The following is a 25,010-nucleotide window of genomic DNA, read 5'->3' on the forward strand; positions in this document are numbered from 1 at the left end:
TACAGCAGGTGGCGGCAATATGTCCATCTTTGCTGTCCAGTGGAAACAATGGACCTCCAAATTTTAAATTTTTAAGATGAACCGAACAGTCAAGTGTTCTTTTATCGCTCGGGAACTTTTACTACATCTAAAGCCACATAAACCCATCGGATTATCTGAAAAATACATGTTCACAAAGCTGAGCACGGATCTGTTTGACTGTTTTCACAGGATAAAAGAATCAGAATCAGGTGCCGCCATGTAAACATTTATTTGAAAAATCTGTTTTCATCCACCTTTCATCGCATTTAATTGCTACTTTTCCTTATTAAGTCATCATAATTAAATCAGTCCTGCTTGAAAACATTGCGTTTCCATTTATTTTACAGTAGATACAAATTTAAAAAGCAAACAAACTGTCTCTCCAGTTCAGAAAAGACTCGACCCCTCAAGTCATCTACACCCTGCTGTAGAACCCTGCATGTGTTTGTATTACCTTTTTATATGTGTATCTAATTACAGCAGCGCAATGTGTGAGCCTACATTGCTGTGTCATTAGCAGAAGTATTAAACTAATTTGAATTGAATTAGGTTCAAGCAAGCTATCTAATTTCATCCAGAGAAACGTCTAATTGAATCTGTGTAATCTCTAATCAGTTTCTGAATCGTACTCGGGGTAACATCAACACTCCAGGCTGTTTCTTTAATAACCGAACATGTTATCAGTACCTTTTTTTAGAAAAACGGAGCCCTGTCATCTCTATCTCAACCTGTGCGCGCGCTTATTTCTAACGGCGTGTGCACACGTGCGTCTTATATTCTTTGTGTACCTGCTATTTTTGTGTTTCTGTTTGTTGTGTGTGTTTATTTGTGAGAACAGGGGTCTGTGCAGAAGCTTTGGGGAAATGGATGTTTACTCCCTTTACTATTCTGATTGTGTGTGTGTGTGTGTGTGTGTGTGTGAGAGAGAGAGAGAGATAGAGAGAGAGACACAGTAGCCTATAGGCCTGTTTAGCAGAGAAACCATGGGTTAGGAGGCGAGGGAGAAGCGTTCAGTGTGGAGTCGTATTTAACAGTCAAACATCATTAAAATCTTCTCTGCTCCTCTGTGTGTGTCTGTATGTGTGCGTGTGTGACTGTGTGTATATCAGCGTGCCATGTGTATTTATATCTGTGTGTGTATGTGTATGTGTTCTCTGTTTGTTCATGTGTGTGAGGATTAAAAAAAAAAAAAGGTTTTTATCTATTTTGTGTGTGTTTCTGTGATGTCTAGCTCACTTTTTTTCTGTTTTCTCTCTCATCGCCGCCGACAGCACTGTCATGTGCAAACACTCGCTACACAACAGATTTTAAAAGACTGAGATAAATGAGCCAGAAATGATACAATTCAATTCACAGGAGTGTCAGTATGTAGTGTGGATACATACATAATAATACACAAAACCACTCTCACACATGCATACAGTCTCACACACACACACACACACACACACACACACAGAGGACATTCAGCCCTTTAGGCAGCTGATTGTCAGCATATATCTTTTGGCACGATGACATGCACGCTGATACACGCAGACACACTCTCAGTAATGGTCTTCTCATCAAAGCGCTGATAGATGTTGTTCACCGGGTTGATTAGAGAATGGTAGAGAGTAATAGAGAGAGAGAGAGGAAATGTTTTGGCACGTTGAAAGAAACAAAAAAGCAGGAAAGGAAGAGAATCACAGAGGAAGAGACATTAAAATATGAATGGCAGAGTGAGCTAGGGACAGAGAGAAAGAAAGGGGTCAGGTCCATTGAGAGGAAGGCAGACACTTGCATTGATTTGTTAAAGGAACAGTCATTTTTATAACCGTTTTGATTTAATTGTGGCCTTCATTCATATCGGTTATGATGAGATTTTACTTATCGACTTCATTGATGATATAGAGACACAGTAGGAAGTCATAGATATTGTTCTGTCCTGTTTGTTTTGTATATTGTTTGTACTCTGTATCATGTAATCATGGTCTTGAATGAATAAATGAATGAATCAAAATAAAATTGAAAATAATAATAATCTTACATGTTTCAGCCATATTGTCTTAAAGGGGACATATCATGCTTTTGTGACTGTTATTTATATATTGTTATAATGTCGTGTGTCTATGTTAAGCATGGTCAAAGTTCCAAGTCAAAAGCCAGAGCTTCAGCCTGCTCTCAACGCTTTGTTTGCAATGTTACCTCTACTTCCTCCTCGTGATGATGTCAGCTTGTTGCACACGCCCACAAACGGCCGTCCGTTCCATAACCTTTGTTGCTGAGGTTTTTCTATGGGTTGTTCACGTCGTCCACTGGCATATTTCGGCTTGAACGTGTACAGATGTATTTGAGAAGGTTCTATTTCGAGTAAAGAATGAGAAAAAGAAGTGAAATCCTGCTCCTACTATTTGTTTATGTAGCCTCCGGAGATGCCGGAAATCTGCCAAAAAGCAGAACAGTGTGGGCTCCTCAGGAAGGGGGTGTTTAAAGAAACAGGAGATAAAACAGCCTGTTTCAGACAGAGGCTGAACTGAGGGGGCTGCATAAAGGGCCAGTATAAGATAAATAAGGAGGTTTTTGGACTGAAAATCATGCAAAGATATTCCAGTAGAGCCCCAAAATAAAAATATAAACCTTGAAACGTGCATGGTACGTCCCCTTTAAACCAGTAGGAGGAGCTTTAATAGTTATTACACATACTGTCTAGATTCTGCAGAGAACAGCGCTGCACAGAGACTCCCAAACGCTGTCGATTTCCGAATGAATATCAAATATTAAAAAATTTTTTTTTTTTGGCCTGGCGGGGGTTCTCGTTGTTATCATTATGGAGTAACACAGATTCAGTAAACGTTCAGTACGTTCAGTAAACGTTGAGTACAGTTAGACCCAGAAGTCTCCATTAGGTCGGGCGAGTTCAAAGTTTTGAATATACCCCCGTTTTCACAGGTAACTTGTTAGTCTGTCCCTCCCGCCGCAGGAAATAATGGATTACTCCTGGAAAGCTATTGATGTAGCACTTTTCTCCTTTTGAAAATAACACGCAGATTATTCGACCAATGAGAATTTAGTCGGACGAGAGCATATCGACCAACTAATCGACCAGTCGACCAGCAGACTACAGCCCTAGAAACTCCTTGGTTCAATCTGGTTTAACTTGATAACGATGCTGAGATGTACAGTGGTTGTGGCTCACACAGCGCTATAGTGTGAAGGATAATTGTAAGCGACATTTTGGGTTCGTTCACTACTCTGACAGGGGTTTAGATATTTGGGTTTAAATGTGGATTTGTTTGTCTGCTAGGCTGACTGCTTGGGTTGTTTAACATTGTGTACTCTATATACACATATATAGAGTCCAGAGGTTGCTAAAAAGAGTCTCATTTTCTGGTATAAGAATGTATATATCCCAGATAAGTGTATTTGTGTGTGTTGTCATGGCTGTAATTGTTAGTTTATCCTCCTGTTTATGTTTGTTTTGTCACTGTATGCATACAAAGGTCTTGAGTTAATATATACAGTATATTTAGTTATAAGACAGAGAAGAGGTCAAAAGAAGGGGAAGAATAAACCCCAGGAAAAAAACGTGAAAGAAATAGAGAGACAGCAGAGAGCAAAAAAAAAAAAAGCACAGCAGAAGGAGAGTGTAATTTTGAGAGCCGCACTGTGCTTCCTGCAGTCTCAGTGGGAGTGTAGTTCTATGTCATATCCCGTCCTCCAGCTGTCACTCAATCCAGGGGGTCTCTTCTCTGACACCCTACTGACTGACAGCTCACATCAGTGCTCTGTATGTATGTGTGCGTGTGTATTTCTGTAGTGAGATATATAGCCGCATCCAGCTGCCTCAAGGGGTGAATGCCCTGTGTGTGTTTGTGTGTGTGTGTGTGTGTGTGTGTGTGTGTGTGTGTGTGTTTTCGTAGGAGACACTCATTCTTAATGACAGTAGAAGGTCACAGTTATCAGTCTCATATCCTCTCCGTCTCTCTTTCTACCAGTCGTCGCTCTCTCTCTCTCTCTCTCTCTTTTTCTGAAGAGAGTAGCTGATACTGTCTGATCATATGAGACATAAGCACTGTTATTTTTATCTGTGTTTTTTTTTTTTTGAGTGCCTGGTATATCCCATTCGTGACAAGTGCATAGGCATACTGACATGTGAAATGAGAGTGGAATCTATACTGCAAAACATAAATAGCTTTTCTATCTTAGCGTTCTGTGACTACACTGTTCTTACAGTCGATTTCAACTCGAACCTGTTTTGGCCCAAAAGGACAGTTCTGCATTTAATTTCTCTCCATTCCCTAGCATATGAATCAGCTGGTTAGATTTCGTTTTATGAATTTTATTCTTGAGTTTTTTTCTCATGAGATCATGTGAAACAGTGCGTGTTGAGTTATAAAGTCTGCATCTGCTTCACAGGCAGACAGCGCTAATCAATGAAAGAGGTGTAATTAGTAACGGCGTTCTTCACCTCCTAAGAGCAGAGTTACTGCAGTAAAGGACAGAATCATCGCTGCAGTTACAAGCTTATAGTTTTATATTAAAACAAGCATCAAGATCAGGTAGAGGTGTCGGGGGAAACAACAGCTAACAAATAGCAATTGAGTTAGATGATTAGACAGTTACATCATTCAGGCCGATGATGTCACAGGCCTACACTGTTAAGGGAAAGGTTACATCTGCTAATGGCAAATATGAGAAGTAGGAAGTGAATTATTTCTGTTTTGTTTTTTTTTAAAATATTGTACTTCAACTTGAAATTGCAACCGTGCTTCTGTCCTTTTTTGGAGTAATTCAACTACTTTTTTTTTAAAGCAAAAATGTCAAAAACATGCTAATACATGATAATAAACTGCATATATTTGTGTTTTGGACTGTTGATCAGACAAAACAAGACATTTAAAGACATCACTTTGAGATTTAAGAAATTTTAATGTAATTGTTTTTCTATTTTCAGACATTTTACAGACAAAACGATTAATCAAGAAAATAATCTGAAGATTAATGGATAAAGAAAATAATGGTTAGTTACAGTCCTACTTCACAGCATGTGCTGATGTGTGAAAATGAAGTGTATCGCTGATATCTGACTCCCACATGTATTTAATCACTAGAAATCTAGAAAATTTACAGTTGAAAGACGGCTGTTTCTCCAACAAAAATGCCAGGCTATTAAGCACTACATTTCAAAAATGTTTTAATAGGGAACAGCCGGTTCATTAAAAGCTGTTGTGGTCCAGGCTTAAATTGGGTTAAAACTCAATCAAAGTTGGTTCAAAAAGGGCCAGGTGCAATTATTTGGACCTGAGCGATTATACTCGAATGTACTCGACATTTTACATGAGAGTTATGAGTAGTTTACTTAACTTCTCTTCAATACACCATTTTCGCTTACTGCGCCATCATTTAAAAAGGCAATATCTGAACAATTTAGACTGTAGATAACGTGGTCCAAACATATGTACAAACCATTACCTATTGCAGAGTATATTCCCTCCTTGCTGTTTACCAAGAACTAAAAACATGACGTACCAAGTGCACCGCTGAGCTTTCTTTATTGCGTCATTGCAAAAGCAGTTTCATTACCTTTGATTCAATGCCACTCTCACCTTGCTCAGAAAGCATGAAGGCTAAATATAAAAAGTCTAATGTTACCAGCACTCCCTTTAATGCTCATATCATTTTACGTATGTCTTAAACACCATTATACCCGTGTGAACCAGTGAGAATACAACAGTGGAAATCAGGCTTGAGGGCACAGAGGGATTACAACAGTCTGGAGAGAGGTGATACCGGCCACGTACATATACATAAACCTCTTCAATGTGTACAGGCCTATGTGTGTGTGTGTGTGTGTGTGTGTGTGTGTGTGTGTGGGTGTGTAATAGGAGATAGGAGGATTCAAGGGCCTCTGTGCAATGATCCTGGTCTCTATCTCCTCAAAAGAGAGAGGAGCAATAGAGTGGAAGTGAGAGCGGAGAGAGGAGAGAGCAGATCAAGGGATAGTAAGGTTCTTCAAAAAATTGGACCTCTGACTGCTGTATGCTGTGTGTGTGTGTGTGTGTGTGTCTGCGCACATGACCAGGAGGTGGGATCTCCCCCCCCCCCCCCCCCCCGCCCAAATCCAAACCCCCGTTCCTCCCCCACTGCCACCACCACTTAAGGCGTTACCATGACGACGGGGTTAGAGGCTAGCCCGCTAACTGAAAAAGAAAGAAGGTGCATTCTGACATGAGCTTAGATCTAAGTGCTCCAGTCTGTTTAGAATGCATTCCTCTCTTTTGTTGGTGAGCTGGAGTATTTCTCTTTTCTTTTTTTTTTTTTTTTTTTTTAACTTTGCATCCATGCTGGTAAAAAGACTCTATTTTTTTTCCCCTGCAGGTTTTCATACTTGTCAGCAATTATCTTCCATTTCATTTCTCATTCATGCCTTCCCTTTCGGAGTTGTTTGTTTTTAGTTGCATCCCTTCAAAAATTACTCAAGGTACTTGGCTTTGTGCTTTTTCCACACGAATTAGCAAAAAAAAAAACTAGTTCAACCACAAATAACAACACGCTGATATGCGCCAGAGTTAACACTCTACCCGACTGTGTTGTGCATTGCAAATACCTTTTTATATTTCTTGATTTAACATCACCGAACATGCGCTTCCACATGCAGCAATGACATTAATTTAGTTAGAAAGTGGTTACTTTCAGTCGAATCTTGCAGCAGTGACTAGTCACATTGTTTTTCAAATCTTGCACACTTGCGCTGAAAATTAAACAGCAAATATGCAAACTGGATAAAGTAATAAACATAGAAATAACCAATTCAGGGAACAGACCACAAAACAAAATCCAAAAACTGCAGGAACACACACACACAGCAGCCAACGTGCTAAAAAAAGTATTTGTGTGTGTATAATATATGTATAAATATGTGCATATATTTAGAGTTTCTCCCCATTATCATCCCTTTCATTTATTTTCCTTTTAGGTGGTCCGTTTCTTCTCTTACTGATGTTGAGTGATAGTGGTGGCAATTCACTTCACTCAGATCTTCACTCAGAGAGGGTGTGATGATGTCATGAGACGAAACCGTCTAATTGGCCCGCTGTGAGGGAAAAAAGGGCTCAAGTGCATTGGTGTAAATTAGGTGATAGATCACACTGCGTTGGTACATATAACTCATATTCACACGTACCACTTCCCCCCGTAGCCTGTTCCGTGACTCTAACTATACTGCATACTCACTATTATAGTGAATATGTCTAAGCCTGCTTTTATCTTCTATAACCTGGTGTTACTATCCATCCAACTCAGCTTGCACCAAAAATAGAGCCCCATCCATTTTAGTGCCTACCATGAAGTATACACACATGGATGAATGCACATATCCTGCATGTACACACACACATACACACACACACACACACACACACACACACACACACACACACACACACCAATCACATTTCCTCTCTTCGTTCCCCTGGGGAACCAAAGTCCTGCATCAGCTGCTAAATTGCCTAAACTCTCTCATCTGCTAATGGGCTACCTGTCTTCCTGCGTGTCAGCCTCTCTGTCTACATTAATGAGTTTCTGTTGTCTGTCTGTCTGCCTGTGTGCCTTCCTGGATGTCTGCCGTCTTGTCTTTATGTACGCTGCCTGTTTTGTCCGCCTGTTTATTCGTCTGTTTCTGCAGTCTGTCTGGCTTCCTCTTGGTTCACACAGTGTATCTTTTTGGTCTCTGTGTTTTGATTTGAGACTCTTTGCTACTCTGTATGACTGTTGTGTTGATAAATCTACACACAGTTTTCTCGTGAAATATAATAAGGTCCTTATATTCTGCCACTTAACCCACAGAAAGTACAAAGCATAGTAAATAAGGCAAAGGAAGATTTTCGACTTGCCTTTCAGTGCTTTTGCTTTTTTGGCAAAAATAGTTGCCGTAGTCAAAGTATTAGTTGCAGTTACAGTAGTAATAGCTGTACTAGCAGAAGTAGTAAGAGTAGTGAACGTAGTAATACTACCTATAGCAGTAGCGGATGTAGTTTACTGCAGTAGCAGGCTAATGTTATCTGCAGAAGTAGTACTGTAGTAGAAGTATTAGCATAGTATATAGCACTTTTTAAAGTGTTATATGTCTTTTTATACCAGTGTTTTATATTGGGCAAATAATGGACACAAGTTGTAATTGTAGTAACGATAGAAGTTATAATACTAAAATGATAGCAGTACTAAGAGTAATCTAAGTATAGCAGTTAGTGGTAGTATAGTAGTTCTAGTAGGCATTTATAGCAATATTTATAGTAGTAATAGCAGTTGTAGTGCAAACAGTCAAACAAGTATTAGTCATAGTGGTTATAGTAGTAGTAGTAGTAGTAGTAGAAGTAGTAGCAAGAAAATCAGGCTACTAATTGTAGTGGTAGTTGGAGTAAAAATACTGATCGTAGCAGTAACATCAATTGAGGCAGTTGTAGTGCTAACAGTAATCTAATACATCTTAAATTTGCATCTAATATAAGTAAATGTAATGTAGGTATTGGTAGAGGTAGGCCTAATACTTGTAGCATAATGTACAGTAAGTAGAGTTTCTGCTATGTAGTTGAAAGAAGACAGAAGGCTGTACTCTTCTTTGCTGATGTTGCCATGGCAACCAAGGACTCAGCGTAGTGGGAGAATAAGAATGTCGTACACCTAGTCATTGTAAAAAATACCAGTAATATCATATTGGTCTTTGTATATGTCTCCCATTGAATCCAGTTCCTTTGTGTCTTCCCTCTTTGTCCCGCAGTCACATTTTTTCCTGAACTTCTTTTATTCTCACCTTTTCTGTTTCCCCTCTTTCTACAAGAGCAGTGTGTCTGTGACTACTGCACACAGAGAATCTCTGTAGTTGAAGCCATGAAAGGAGTTTCCATGCAATATTAAAACGGGATAGATTTTGATTGGGTTATTTGTGTGTCTGTACCCTCATATGTTAGAATATAATAAAGTTGATGTTTCCCGTGTCTTTGTCTGTCCTTGTCAAACAGTTTTTTTTTTTTCCCTCCACAGCTCCTTATTGTCTATCCATATTTCGGTCTCTCTGTCAACGTGTCCCCGCTGATGTCAGCCTATTCCTTGAACCGTATCATAAATAGAGCCCCACTGACATTTCAATTTGCCCCATAACCCTTCATATATATACACACACACGCACACACACATACATATACACACCAAGTTCATTGTTGAGCATCAGTTCAGTGGCAGGCGTTTCTTTGGTTTCCACAGAGACAAGGAAAAGCAATAACTGCACACTTGACCCCTCTGCTCTTTTATTGGCCTCTTCTCCCCTTCACACACACACACACACACACACTCACTCACACACTCACACACCTCAAATCTAATCTGGGAGAGTGAGCCTCCATGGCGATATTCCTCCATCTTCCCCTGAGGATTGGAGAAGAGGGGCGAAAAGAGAAGGGGAGAGCAGCGAAGAGAGGAAGTTAATAATTTCATCTCGCAGTGACCTGGAGATGATAAGATCGATTGTTTGCCTCTTGTAGTCTCCTCATATCACACACACACACACACACATTCTCACGTGCAGGCAGGCAGAAACACACTCGGCACGCACGGATCATCACAGTCTCCCATCCTCTCTCACACACACAGTTTCTACTGAAACTTTATGATTTTGTGAGGGGATGAAGAGAGGAGAAGATGAACCGTGGGCACGAGGGAGACGAGTGTGACGGAGAGAAAACAGCAAGAGAAAAACACAGAGCCAGATGGAAAGAAAGACAGACAGACAGAGAGATTGAAGGAAAATATTAGGAGGAACGACAGGCTAGCCTTAGTGACAAGTCTGTTTACTGTTTATTTTGGTCTCCAGTCTCATTTCTCTTCATATTGGCAGAGGCGAGATGATTTCCTTTCGCTGTTTATTCCTGTGTGGATTTCTGTGTTTCGTGCGTATTTGTGTTGGTGCGTGTTCCTCCGTGTGTGTGTGTGTGTGTCCTCTGTTTGCCTCATCTAAGATCAGCTATCTGAACTCAATCTTTCCTCAATCATCTGCAGCTACGGTGTCCTTACATAACATGTAGGTCTCCGTATGGGATTTCCTCTTTTTTCCTTCCTTACCCACGCAAATATTACATCAGTGGATCCGATACTTGAACACATTCTATCCTGTAAAGTGCTTCATGACTTGTGCAATGCAGATAGATACACTATAAATCAAATCGTTTTTTTTTTTCTAGCCTCTCAGAGTTTGATTGTGGATTCAAGCGATCCAGATGTCAATATCTCTTAAGAAGCTCGACTTATGCCGGTTTTTATTATCTCAGGCACACACAGCTGAAAAGTATTGCTAGGTAAATAACCATGAAAATGTTCAGCTGAGTTTATTTTCATGTTTTACAATCCAGATTTCCCCCGTGTGCTCTTTGTGCAAACAGAAATATGAAGCTTTGAAATCTGAAATGTGATCCATTCGTGTAAGTGTGTGTGTGTGTGTGTAGAGTCTATGAGTGTGTGTGTATTTGGCATTATTACAAGCCATCCTGAGTGACCGCACTCTAAAGCTAAAGCTACGTCTCCACAGTACATCAGAACAATAAGAGCTTACTTATGATGATTTCTCCCTCTCAGTAATCAGGTCAGGGTCGATCGGATTGTTTCTTGTGCGTGAGAGTGTATGAGCGTCTGTCTGTTTGTGTGGAAGGAGGCGCACAGTAGTGATGCTTCCCTGCGGTGTTGCCTTCTGTAACACAGGTGTGTATTTTTGAGCATGTCTGTGTTTACTGGTGTGAACATTAAAATATTTTTTGGGGGCATTTTATGCGTTTTTTATTAGATGGCATCAGTAGAGAGATGACAGGAAACAAGGGAAGAGAGAGACAAATATCCACGGCTTGAATTTTTCTCAAGTTTGGCTAAAACAATACTTGCCCATATGTATAAGACAGACCTATCTTTTAAGTATTTTTGCGTCTTTTGTCTTGTAAATTCTATATTATGTAGTTATAATTGTATTAATGTATTCAAATTGCCCTCGAAAGCTTAATCTCCATGGGTTTTCCTTGAATAAATAAAAAAGTTATATATAGACTGTCGTCCATTTCCATGCGAAAACACTGCACGATCTACATGTGATGATGATGAGTCCCTCGTGTAAACTCGCCTCCACTCATGTCTTGTTTTCCCTCTCTTTGTTTGTCTCACGCAGTTCTCCAAGGAGAAGTACCTGCTGGAGTCTCCCCCCGAGAAACTTCGTAAGGAGCTGGAGGAGGAGCTGAAACTGAGCTGTGCTGACATCAGGAGCCATGGCTGGTACCATGGACACATACCCAGAGAGGTACATGCGCGCACACACACACACACACACACACACACACAAACTGTAAAAGTACATTATACAATCTATACATGCACATTAGTGTACATAATGTTTCCTGTGTCATGACATTGGGAGTTCTGAATGGATACTTGAGAACAGATTGGACCACACATAATTTTCAAGGCAATAAACAATCGAGTTGACGCACTTCCTGTGTACAATGTGTCTTAGCGCACACACATATGCAGACAGTCGCATGCAGACAAGTACATAAGAAAAGTTGAAATATAGTAGAATAACTGATTGTACATTGATACACATACATACATGAATGCCAAATTTTTGCTGGTTTCACCTTCACAAATGTGAGGATTGCTGCTTTTTCCTGTATTATATCATTTTAAATGGTATATCTTTGGGTTTTTAGGTCAAAACAAACAGTTTGAGGGAAGATGTGATGGGCTTTTTTCACTTCATAGATAAACAATAATTGTTTAATTGAAAAAATGTTTGACAGATTAGTTGATAATGAAGATACTTATAAAACTTTTCATTGTATTAAATGAAGTCTAATGTATTTCAGCTAACCAGATGAACTTATATACTCAACCACACTCAAAACTTCATTCCTTATTAGTCAGTGTGAAAATATCAGTTTTCTATCCTGGTTAGATATCAAGAAAACCACTAAAATATTAATATAAAGCTTCAAGTTAAACTTTCTGTATCACAGTCTCTCAATCCCTGTAGTAGTGAAATAAATTATGAATAAATACATTCATAAAGACATATTGTTGCTGTAGTTTGCTTTTCAATTCCCCACATTTCATGTCACACTTTTAAAAAGCCAGAATGAAAGGAGATAAAAATACCAAAAACAGTATTTCTGTGGGGGTTGATGTGGATGTCACCAGTAGTATTAGTTGAGCGATTACTTTTGCCAAAGTCACTGGCTTTGAAAGCACAGTTTAAATGCTTTACACACAGACTGACACTGATTAATGAATCCCATCATCTGTCACAGCTCAGTAGAAATTGCTTTAGCGCTCGGAAGGAGGGAAACTGTGCCAAACAGACAGCTGCGCGTGTTGCTGATGTACACAATTGAGTTTCACAGCTGGTGACCAAGACACAGATATACAGAGACACATGACAACAACAACCCACACACACACACACGCTCGCACACTGCACGCACATGTGAAGCGTAAGTACAGCCTCTGTCTCTTGATCAACCTCTGTTCTCTGTCTCTCTCTCGCACACAAACACACACACACACATTCAGAGATTCAAATCAGCCATCTGTGAATCTTTCCTCTTTTAATTTACATAAAGTATTCATTTATTCATGAATTTGCCCCAGTGTAAACTTGGGGAAACCCTGAGCCCTCTGGTTACCAAAACAATACTTAGCGACTAAATCTCTCTCTCTCTCTCTCACACACACACACACACCCTGTGGGTGGGTACTGTATTTAGCTTCTCTAAATCCCATCCTTCCTTCCTGCTCGCTTTTTTCCTTCTCTTCTGATCTTGTTCCTTTTAAAATTAAGACTTCCAGTATGTGCAAAAGTCACGAGTGCATGAACTAATGTGACTTTCCTTTCACTCATTTGATTTGTACCAAATTGTCAGTGTAAAACATGATATATTCTCAAATGCAGTGAAGAATCAGATATAAACAGCTATAAAAACTCACCTCAATAGAATTATGTTTAGAAATGGCAGATGTAAGAGGATCCCACACTTTGGTTTGAGCTTTTGATCTGTGTGTATACTGCCTCCTGCTGGTGTGACACTGCTTGCCTTGTGCTGTGCTGCTCTGCATGTTTGAGTGCATTTAAAGCTCAACACCTTCAGCTGTCATCAGCACTCTCTTTGCAGGCACTTTCAAAAGGAATACTGCTCAGTTTAACAAATTAAAGGAAAACACAACATAAAGTGTCTTAGGTGTTCGGCCACCAGAACAGCTTCAGTGCACCTTTGCATTGATTCTACAAGCCTCTGAACTCTTCTGGAGGGATGAACACTATTCTTCCAAAAGATATTCCCTCATTTGGTGTTTTGATGATGGAGGTTGAGAGCGCTGTCTAACACGTCGGTCCAAAATCTCCCATAGGTGTTCAATTGGGTTGAAATCTGGTGACATGGCATGTGATTCGCATCATTTTCATACTCATCAAACCATTCAGTGACCCCTCATGCCCTGTGAATTGAGACATTATCATCCTGGAAGAGACCACCCCCATCAGGATAGAAATGTTTCATCATAGGATAAAGGTGATCACTCAGAACAACTTTGTATTGATTTGCAGTGACCCTTCCCTCTAAGGGGACAAGTGGACCCAAACCATGCCAGAAAAATGCCCCCCACAGCATAACAGAGCCACCAGATCCCCTCACTGTAGGGGTCAAAGCATTCAGACCTGTACTGTTCTCTTGGTGCACACTTTATCTGACCATATCACTTTTTTTCCACATCTTTAGACTAGTGCCTATTGTTTTTGCAGCACTGAACTCTCAAATGTGCATTCATCTTTGTAATTAGGGGTTTATGTACTGCAACCCTACTATAATATCTCTCTCTGTGTAATTGTTGAGGGACTGTTCTTGCTGACACAGTCTGATCACGTCCTGCGTTGACATTCTCAGTCACCTGAGGAAGAGATGCTCTTCTGTTTTTATTACGGTCATCAAATTTGCGCTGTCGACCACAATTTCCGACCCTGTTTACTGAGATCTTTCCTATAGATCTATATGCAGACTTAGATCTTTTTTTTCTTGCCATCATGATACAAATTCATAATCAACTAGGCCTGCTCAGCGTTTTTACACATGCCACGGAGCATGACTGGATGTTAATTGCTTAATTGTACCATGCAGCGCTCCTGTGTGGAAACATCTGCATTCGTTTATGTTTCTCCACTCATTTATTCAGGTTTTTCCTTTCATTTGTTACCCATCTGTATTAGTTTCTGTTTCTGTTTTAGCACATGGCTGCCAGATCAGTATTTGTGATCTCCTCTCACAAAGCTACAGAAACCAGAGACACTGAGATCGGCAGTGTTTGGTATCAGCGAGACGTACAGCCTGAAGCTGTTCCGTTTACCATGAACGGGAGATTACTTCTTCTGGATTGCTTGTCTTGTCAATAAATTCAAAATAAGTTTGTTTTTTTTTACAATAGTGCTAAACTCAATAAAACATCTCTTCAGAAATTCATCTCCAGCCATTGTCGCTGGCAATTTATCTACCGCTGCCAATTTAAACTGTGCATAGCAGAGACAGTTTGGCAGTGAGAGAGATAGTTGTGTTTGTTCAGCAACACAAACTGTCCTGAGGCATTGTTATAAATAATCATGATTCTCTCAATTCAATTATTCAATTATTCAACAGTCAAAGTATCACAAACATAATGTTCAGACACGTTTTGTAACTCAGTGAGCCAAACATGCTTGCAGCTCTTTAGGATTGGAACCTTTTTTGTCTCCTTTTACTTAATTAAAACCATTACAAACCTTTTTTTTTTTCTCTGTCTAGGTGTCAGAGACTCTGGTTGTGCGTAATGGAGATTTCCTGGTGCGGGACTCTCTGACCAGCGTGGGCGACTACGTGCTGACCTGTCGATGGGATAATGAGGTGCTACACTTCAAGATCAGCAAAGTCCTGGTCAAATCCAACGAGACCAAGGTACAGACTTTCATTGGCTGTTTGTTTCAGCAGTAATCACCTCTTAACTGTTTTTTGATATAGTTATATATATGATTCCTTTAACCTTGTTGTTATATTTTCTCTCCGTATTCTGTGATTTTTAGCTTAAACCATGTGGCGTTTTGCCTTTACTTTATATTCAATAAGCAGAAAGGACACTGGAGAATAATTTACTGCTGCTGTTGTCTATCCTCTCTAGTATATTACTGCCAAAAGATAAAAAAAACAGCCACCACCACTCAGTATGTCCTGGTGTTAGAACACCTAAATGCCATCAATAATGTTATTAGTCGCATTTGTTTCTGACCTCTTAAAATGCCAGCTGCGAGAAGGGTCAACTGAGTCTACAGTCTTTACTAACGTGACAGGGTTGTCCACAGCCTCCTCTTCTTGTCTCACTTTAGATCAGCACCGTATCTAAATGGAATGCATTTTTAATATTATTAGTCACTCGTGTGTTTGGCAAGTCAACATCCGTCCTCCGTGAGGAAGGCCTGTTTTCTCCTGTTGCCCCTAACAATGAGGATAGTTATACGGGCAGGCTAATTTGTCGCAGGTGTGCCTAGTTGACCAGCTGTGCCTCTCTTGTCTCTCTTTCTCTCTCTGCCTCTAAACCTCAATTCCCACCCTGCTTGTTGTTGATCCCTGTTTCATTTTATTACGGGTGTAAAGTAGTTATTAGATAATTCCGCTCTGTGTAAATGGTTTTAAGCAATGGACAAATAATAGGATTTAAGGGGGAGCAGCAGCACTTTGTGCTCTCCACTCAGAGGAATCTGTAACCACTATGACTACAAAAGCTGGAGTGTAACCTGGAGTGTTTTTTCTGTGCGTTCTCTTTATTACGTTCATGGCGCGAGATGTTATATTAATTTCAAATATCTCCTCACTCACAGGTGCAGTACGTGTTGGAGTCCGACAGTTTCGACTCGGTGCAGGAGCTCGTGCGGTACTACGTGGGCCAGCGCAAACCCGTCTCCCAATCCAGCGGTGTCCACATCTACTGTCCAGTCAGCAGGACTCTCCCCCTGCGCTACCTGGAGGCCACTTTCGCCCTGTCCAACAGCAAGCAAGGCTCCGCCTACTCACCGTCCAATCAGAGGGGGGCGTACATCAAGAGAAGGAGCGTCACCATGACTGACGGGCTAACGACAGAGAAGATGATACCTCACAGGTGAGCCAAGACAAGAAGGAGAGGAGTGTTTATAAGTGGCAGATTTCTGTCCTAAAACACAAAAGCGGAGAAAAATCCTTACAATTATTTTTTTGCAGTTTTCATCATATTTGTCACTATTTCATTCTCATTTCATCATTGCTCTCTGTTACATACATGATCAGTGACTCAGACAGCCCCAGTCCAGTTGAGACACCGGTGGCAGCACCAGAACCAGAGCCGGAACCTGTGCCCAAATGCAGGTTGTGTGTGTGTGACACTAGTGTTGTTTTTTTGAGCACTAAACTAAAGTGCACTGACCTCCCACATTCCTGCAGTCCCCTTCACTTCACAGACACCATTAGCACCTCCCCTAGTAATGAACCTGTTAGTACCCTCAGAGTGAAGTTGCAAAATGACTCTTTTCACTTGGCCACTTGTGCACTGGATCACTCAAGTTTCAAACAGGACGAGGCTGCTTGAAACATGAATCCACAAAGAAGGAGCAGACAAATATGTCGCATACACTGGAAGTACTTCCTATTTCTCATAGAGAAGGATTTGAGCAAGCTTTTAAAGCATGTGACAAACCAGCTTTAAAAAGCATAGGTGTGTGGAAAAAAAATATATATCTGGGCATGATTGTTCCCAGTGTTAATGTGCTAATATTAGCGATTATGCACCTTAAAAGTTAGTTAAGTTTGAGGATTTTTTTTCCCACCATACTACATTTTCTGCTCCTGCTTTTGAGTCCTAAACAAAGTTTAAGTTTATGAATAACACAAATAAAAACATGTGTTTCAGGTCACACCGACTAAAATGTCTCCCTCTTCTCTCACTGTGAAATTAGCATTTACACCCTTAACCACACCATCCCTGTCCTCTGAACTTATAAGTGTGACATCATGAATTGATTTGTGAGGTTCCCCTTGCTACCCTGACAGCTTTTAAATCCATACCCAAAGATTTTTAACTTCTAAATATGTTGTGCTTGCAGCCCGTCGACCATCCACCACCATAAAGATGCAATGCGGAACTGTGCGATGAGCATGGACCAGATTCAGGAGTATCGCTGCCCCTTGTCACCTGTTGGGGAAACCCCGCTGTCTCCTGCATATAGCGCCAGTAAGTCCCAGAGATACACAGACTCAGACACATTAATAAAGCATAAATACACTCCCCCTTACATTCACACACACAGTCTTTTTAAGAGATTTTAAAACTCTTCTTTTTTCAGTCACCAGGCAGAGAGCGCACTCAGGTGGGCGGGTCCTGGCTGTCGTCCCACCCTCGCCTGTGATGCGTCGTTCCAGCGACCCTCAGCTCAGCCCCTCAGCCAGTAACAACCCTCCGGAGCATCCCGCGCATACCTCTCATTCAGCACACTCCTCACCCGCCCATCATCCCAGCTACCAATCGCATTCCTCAGAAACAGCAGGGAGCTACTGTGACCTCAGACCTTGCCCCGCCGGGCCCCCTAAACCCCCGACTAAAAGCTACGTGGAACGATTGCGAGTGGAAGAGGGGAGGGTGGAGGGAGCGAGAGAGGAAGGAGAGGGGATGTTCAGCGCCCCACAGGTGGAGACATCATCCTCCTTCAAGCCATCCAGGTACAAGACAAATGCAAACACACACAGATCAGGCGTCCAAACCTATATGGTGTTGCAAATAATCATCTTCTCTTTCAATTTGCTTTGGATTTAAATGACAAGAAAGAAAAGGAGCTAAATTGGGAGTATGTTGCAGGCATTGAGGGCTAACAGCTGACAATTTGACCACTTTAAATGCATTGTGGGTGTTGCTGGAATTGCCAGCTTTCATCTTGTGCAGCAAAGATTTAATCTGCAAATCACACAGTTAAGAAAGTTGTTAAAATAGCACACAACAGCTTACTGTTTGCACCCAAAGTGGAGGTCAATTCTGCATGAATTATTCCTCTCTTTGAGTGAAAAATGACATACAGTCGCTGGTGATCAGGTCTTCATTGGCTGAATGTAGTGGACATACAGTATATGGAAATTTCATGGGTATAGCAAGAAGGGAAGGTAGAGAAATATGGCCAAACGTATAGCTTTGGACAAATGTTGTTGTATGTCAAGTTGATTTGATGGCTGGACTTTCAGCTGAATTCAGTTTTACGGGCTCAGTAAAGACAGAAAAGACTCCCACAAAATTGCTGACCAAGATCATTTAGTCTAGTTTAAAGAGAGCTAAAGAGAGCAGTTCAGCATACACTCTTAGTGATCATTACTAGAGCAGGATTAATGTGTAATAAGGATTTGTAAGCCTTAAGGTTTGGCATAAGGCAACTGTTTGGAGAACGTGTGCAGCAAATAGGAAGCAGGAGGAAGCAGCGCAGTGCTCTGATGCTGTTCATCAAGCAAAGCAGAGTCTGTAGATGAACCGAGAACATGTAAAGAAAGAGACAGAAACCTAGCTGCAGGGAGTTGCAAGCAACGCAGGCAGACCAAACAAGATCCGTATCATGTGCTGCTGTATCTATAAGTAGGTACCTGTGGATCTTGACTGTTGCTCAGCTGTCGCTACCCTCAAGCATATTTTATTAGGATGTAAAAATCGGTGTGCTCAAAGGTCAATACACCTGCTGACATTTTATCATAGAGGGCAAAAAATATGCGAGTGAGGCACTGCAGTACAGGTACGAGTGAGCGGAGACAGGAAAATAGACTTGAGTAAATGGCTGATAATCCTGTGGGAAACAGCCTGAGGCCAGACTTTGTGCTGTGGCCAGAGACACTGCAGATACCGTGTTTTATTGGGCTTATGGTGCCATGGGAGCACACGGGAGATGAAGCTTGTAAAAAGAAAATGCTTAGGTATACTGAGCTGGCAGCAGAGAGGGAGCAGACAGCAGCTTCGGGCATCCGAGTGCCCGTTGTGAAATTTTGATGCAAGGGGATTATTGCCAAAAAATTAGTGTTTACACTGCTGGGGAAATTGGCAGTTAAGATATGATTGAGACACTAGTGTGAGTCAGTGACTGGCTGGTGGAAGAGAAAGTACCATTAATCGGGCATATTATCAGTAATGTTTGTACTGTTGAGTTGTATAGAATATATACTGTGTATTTGGTTTGGTTTGCTGATGTGTCAGTCCAGTTTGTCAATATGTCGAGTGGTCTTACAGATAGATGGCAGAGGGTCGGAAGTGATTAAACTATTAAGGCCCCTTTTTTAAGGAGTTGTGGGACTAATTCAACATGAGCTAAGAATGTGTACACATTAGGTAGTGAGTCCTGCTTATGTCGTGGATAAGATTTATGATAGCAAAGCCTGATAGTCTCTACTTATACATATGTAGGTCAGTAGATTATTTTCCGACATCAGAATTGCAGTGTTTTATGGGTGTTTGTTTTAGATTATGGCACATCTCGTCTTATGTATCAGCTGATGCGCTGGCAGCATATCAGCATGGCCGATATTATCAGCGGATTTTAGCCTGTCACAGATGTATTAGTATCAGTGTGTATGTTGGCAGATAACTGACAAGAAATTGCACAACAGAAATGACGCTGTGCTTTATGTGTGTGGTAATTAAGGAAGAGTTTCACCATTTAATAGTTTGTCCAGCAAAGAGAACTGACCATTTTATTTTTCAATTGCAAATTTCCCACTCAGTACAGACCTCGGTCACAATTTATAATGACTAAATTTTAAGGGCGCTTAATCAAAAATGTCTCTTTATATTCTGTGTAAAAAAACAAATATTGGCCAATATATCATGATTCACTTAAAGTCACCAACTGTGCATCATCTTTGAAACAACTGGAACACCAGACAAGACTCACAGGTTACAAAACTGTTCTATTGTAACCTCTTTTACCTTATCAACAGTCTTTTTCATGGTCCTTGCCAGTGCCCATGTACTGTCCCAGTTCAGTATTTCCTAATGTGATATAATCGTTCCTGTGCAGGTACGAGTCTTGCCTTATGCCAGCTGAGAATAAGCCTCTGGAGATGTCCGTGCTGAAGAGAGTCAAAGAGCTGTTGGCCGAGGTGGATGCAAGGACTGCAGCTAAACACATCACCATGGTGGACTGCACGGTACAAACAAACACGCACACGCACCCATGCATACATGAAGATGATGTAATTCCAATGCAAGCACACACACTTATAATTATTACAATTATATAATTACAAATTATAAGACAAGTTTCACACACACTGACACCAGGCATGCAAGTAGGCATTTAAACATATTCACACACTAAAATACTTACACTCTCATCACAAATACAACTAATCTTTTTTTTTTTTTACTCTTTGGCAGGTTGCTAGAATATTAGGCGTAACCACAGAGATGCAAAGGATGATGGGAGTGTCCTCAGGGTTGGAGTTGCTGACACTACCACATGGACACCAGCTGAGACTTGACCTACTGGAGAGGTACAAACTGTCTTTCTTTATGCAGTAACTCTTTTACTAATTCAGCTATTGATTATCTCCGCTCTCCTTCTCTTCCCTCTGTTTTCTAATCTGATTCTCATCGTACTTCATTACTTTCTCTCCTCTCATCATCTCCTTTTTTTTTTCTCTGCTTTCATACGCATGGTTACACAACATAATAAATATTTCTCAAAGTAACAGCATGTCACTGAAAGAAATCTGGATAAAAACTGTGAAAATGTGAGGTATCAAACTGTGCCTTTACAGCTTTGTGTGACTCGCTCTTCTTTAACTTTGCTTGAGTCTCCTGATTATCATTTTGTAAAATTATTATATTTTATATTTCGCCAACATCTGAAGGCTCTGTATGACATCTCTCATATAATACACTACAATCTGCCGCAATGTGAATTTCCAGGCTCAAAATGGGCTCTGATTCAACATCCTCTACTTCCCTATTCCTACGCTTCTCTGTTTTTATTTAATAGTGCCTCCCTCTTTCCTCAGGTTTTACACCATGTCTATCATGATGGCGGTGGACCTGCTTGGCTGCACAGGAAGCACCGAGGAGAGGGCAGCCCTGCTCCATAAGACCATCCAATTAGCAGCGGAGTTGAAAAGCAACTTGGGCAACATGTTTGGCTTTGCTGCTGTGATGAGAGCCCTGGAGCTGCCGCAGGTAAAGGAGACACAGGAAATAATTGCCGTCATTAGCGCAAAAAAACTCCAAAGGTCATCAAACGCATTCTTATAATTTTTGTTGCATCACTTCAGATTTCCCGCCTGGAGCAGACGTGGATAACATTACGCCAGAGACATACAGAGGGCGCTATTCTGTACGAGAAGAAACTCAAACCTTTCATGAAGAATATGAACGATGGAAAAGGTAAGATCCTAGTGTAAATGTAAAGCAGCGGGTTTGTGTTTCATAAATGGGTGAGTGTATATTTACAAGTCTAAACTTTCTTACAGAGTCTAGCGTCCTGTCCAACACCTCCTTCCCCCACATCATTCCTGTGCTGTCCTTACTGGAGCGGGGCGTGACTCTTGGGGAGGCGCTGGAGCCCTGGGAGAGTGCAGAGATGGGAGTGGACGTGGTCATGTACCACCTAGAGGGAGCTCGTTCCATCGCACATCACGGGGGAATCTACAGAACCAACGTTGAGACCAAACTGCAGGGTAAGGCCAAATACAGACATTGGAAGCATGATTTGGAAAAAGTTAGGAAAACTACATTTCTTCACTTAGTCTTTACAGAATAATTTGGTTTAAATTCACAAAATAGTCAATTATTTCAAGCTAATCTCCACAGCCTGTTGTTGTGGGACAGTTGGTTTTGTGTTACATCTCTATGCTAACGATACATAAGTGTTAATAATGCATGTTCAGCATCACAAACTTCACTAATTTGATTTAATGATCGTGTGTGTGTGTGTGAGGTTACTGTGTATTGATCCTTAATACCTCCCCATTGGTTTTAAGTTTGAAGTCATTACTGCTTTATTGAACAGTCTGTCAATAGCTATTAGTTCACATCTTTGTTTTCTGTTATATCTTGTTATTGATCAGCCTGACCTCAGCCTGTTCCTTTCATTAATAGTGTTATAATCCAAAGTTAAGATGTGTTTGTTCATACAGCTGTTAAAATCTGATCAGCTGAAGAATTTTATGTACAAAAGCTATCTTTAGTTCATTTATAGGGTTACAGTAGGTCAGGGAGTTTGAATTATTTAATTGAGCACTGGTAACTTTAGTTTTTGTGTTTTTATTTAAATGACTTCATGTTGAATCAATCAGCAATCTATTCAGTATTCATTTTTCTTTTTTTTCTCGTAATTATTTCAGGATTCCAGGAGCGAGCAGAAATACGCGACATCTTCCAGACGGAGTTTCAGATGCGTCTCCTGTGGGGCAGCCGCGGCTCCGAGGGCAGCCAATCGGAGCGTTACGAGAAGTTCGACAAGGTCCTCACCGCCCTATCGCACAAGCTCGAGCCTCCCGTGCGCCACAGCGAGCTATAGCACCTGCCCCGACACCGACCATCGCCAAAACACCTCCATCTGCACTCACCACTCATAGTGGTACGGTCTTGTTTTGCATCGCGGCGGATGACGTGGAAGAGTCGGCGAGGAGGGCGAGAGTGATTGAAGAGGCAGCTAAAAGAGCGTTTGCAGTGAGCAATAGGAATTACGAGGAAGCGAGGGTCTCACTTAGAACAATTGTTGCACTCACTGTGGACTCCAAATAAGGCACAGCGTTCCTTCTGTTCCTCCCTGTGGACTTCCTCACTTAGCGCTAAAATATTTAAATGGCAACAGAGAGAAGACAAGCTAAGTGGAAAAGAGGCTGGGGAGAGATGGGTGACCAGCTCCTCCGCTTGGTACAAACAGTAACGTGTGTACGGTGTGCCCCGAGGGCCAAACAGAGCTGCAGAGTTTGGCTTTGCTCCAATAAAATTACAGACACTCTTTTGTTTCGAAACAACTGCTGTCACACACTGTAGCAGAAATGACAACAATAACTTACTTAGCTCATATATAGATGTTTTGTCTGTATGAGTGAGTGAGTGTGTGTGTGTATGCGTGTAAATGTATGTTTACATTCCTTCATTTTTGTATGTCATTAATGTTTTATGTGTTTTTTTTTTTTGTCTTATTTATTTGTCATGATCAAAAGATATCAAAACATTATGGACCTTGCTTCACCAAACTCACAAGAATCTGTCAGTGCTCATTCTGAGGGGACCGTGTTCATAAAACCTCATTAAATATGTATCAAGCAGTCCCATTGAATCCCATTAAAAATGTATCAGGCATGCATTAATAAATGTATCAGAAATGAAACATTTGCCAAAGTAATGCAGCAACTTCAATATGAGGGCTTTGTGAGTTGTTAAAAACGTGAAGCAACCCTCTGTCGTAGCTGTGTTCGACTAATGCGTTTGATATTGTGTGTCTTGTGCACAAAATGTCGCTAAAAACAGTGTTACGTGAATCTAAGGAAAATGCAATGTATTTTCTTTAAATCCAATTAAAGCAATGTTTCACTTAAGTATGTAGACGTTTATGAACATGCTTTGGTATGACTCTTAGCTTCAGCAAACTGAAATGTTTTCTCTGCAAAAGGAACACATGAATCAAAGATGCAAACATTTGGTGATGTTGATGCATGATGTTTGGATGTCAATCCCGAACTCGAGAGACTATCCTGGTAAAACTAAAATAAAAACAATCAAAATGGTTGATTTATGTTACAAAAAATGTGAAATATTGCTTTAAACTACTAATTTGAATATTAAGATGTGTCAAATTGTCAAATTTGAGAAAGACACAGATGTGAAGTGATGATCTTTCATTTCTGTTGATAATCTCGGGTGATTAAAGAAATCTGTCATCTTTCATGTTATTTTCAGTTTGGAAATCTGAATGAAAAAAAAAAAACAAATCTCCCAAACTGAATCTAAGAACATGTAGACCACAACTCTGCAACAAAGGATGTCTTTTGATTCTATGTTTTGAATTTATGTTTCGGCAATATAGAGAAAATGATTGTAATCATTTTTTTTGCTGCCTTTGGGATTATGTATTGGTTGTCTGTTCAGTGTTAAATCATTGCTGGATTTACAGGATGTGGGCCTGAGAGGGCTGGAGCCAACTCTCAGAGCTATGCAATCATTTCAACCAAGGGCTGACACCCCTGAGGAACCCATTCAGAATATTTTACAAAAACCTTCAGTCAGTTTTCTGCATCAGCTTTTTTTAAAAAAAAAAAAGCCTATTCTTTGTTCTTCCTAATCCTCTTTTATCCAAACTGATAATCTATATATGAATGAAAGTCATATCAGATATCAATCAAACAGAAATAATTCTAAAAGATATCCTTCTACCCTAGAGTCGCATATCAGAGATCCTTAAATGAATGCTTGTGTCTTACCGTCCCGCTTTCAAGTCTGAACCATATTTGGGATCAGCTGTACAGATCAGAATTCATCAAGTGGAGAGCCATGTGCCAGTTCCCACTGTGATCCAACAGGGGGCGATCTTTATTCAGCAAAAAAAAAAAAGAAAGAAAGAAAGAAAAGAACAAAAGAAACAGAATCATTAATTGTAATACAATATAACAGCTTCCTGTTATACATGTGTGTTTTGAGACCAAGAGGATGCCTACTGGTTTAGGTTTGTTATCTGATAACAATGATGGTGAAAAAGTGATGATGATGATGATGTAATATGTTTTTCTTAGTTCTCTTTTGAATGCTGTACAGGAATGCTCTTGACAGTGTGTGGATTCTCCTGTTGTGTATAACAGGACTGTATGAGATGACCTTGAAAAGCAAAAAGACGTGATTTAGGACCGATCTCATGTTTTTTTACGTACTGTACATAGCAATTCACTTTTTTCAAATAAAATGATTGCTTGTGTCAA

General features: G+C 40.5%; 1 protein-coding gene across 3 annotated transcripts in view; it reads left to right on the forward strand.

Annotated features, from left to right (window-relative positions):
* sh2d3ca (SH2 domain containing 3Ca) overlaps nucleotides 1-25,010 on the forward strand; it is a 59,919-nt gene extending 34,909 nt beyond the window's left edge. For 2 of the 3 annotated variants that reach the window (XM_044334007.1, XM_044334009.1), the window contains 12 exons: nucleotides 11,201-11,329; nucleotides 14,853-15,002; nucleotides 15,920-16,197; nucleotides 16,362-16,439; nucleotides 17,174-17,301; nucleotides 17,414-17,786; nucleotides 20,111-20,240; nucleotides 20,470-20,585; nucleotides 21,093-21,264; nucleotides 21,360-21,471; nucleotides 21,558-21,764; nucleotides 22,431-25,010. In XM_044334007.1, the coding sequence (XP_044189942.1) occupies nucleotides 11,201-11,329; nucleotides 14,853-15,002; nucleotides 15,920-16,197; nucleotides 16,362-16,439; nucleotides 17,174-17,301; nucleotides 17,414-17,786; nucleotides 20,111-20,240; nucleotides 20,470-20,585; nucleotides 21,093-21,264; nucleotides 21,360-21,471; nucleotides 21,558-21,764; nucleotides 22,431-22,606 (2,049 nt within the window). In that variant the 3' untranslated portion in view covers nucleotides 22,607-25,010. The remainder of the gene's footprint in view (nucleotides 1-11,200; nucleotides 11,330-14,852; nucleotides 15,003-15,919; nucleotides 16,198-16,361; nucleotides 16,440-17,173; nucleotides 17,302-17,413; nucleotides 17,787-20,110; nucleotides 20,241-20,469; nucleotides 20,586-21,092; nucleotides 21,265-21,359; nucleotides 21,472-21,557; nucleotides 21,765-22,430) is intronic. The other variant, XM_044334008.1, reaches the window with a different exon arrangement.

The sequence above is a fragment of the Thunnus albacares genome, chromosome 18 (assembly GCF_914725855.1).
Source record: "Thunnus albacares chromosome 18, fThuAlb1.1, whole genome shotgun sequence".
Taxonomy (NCBI): domain Eukaryota; kingdom Metazoa; phylum Chordata; class Actinopteri; order Scombriformes; family Scombridae; genus Thunnus; species Thunnus albacares.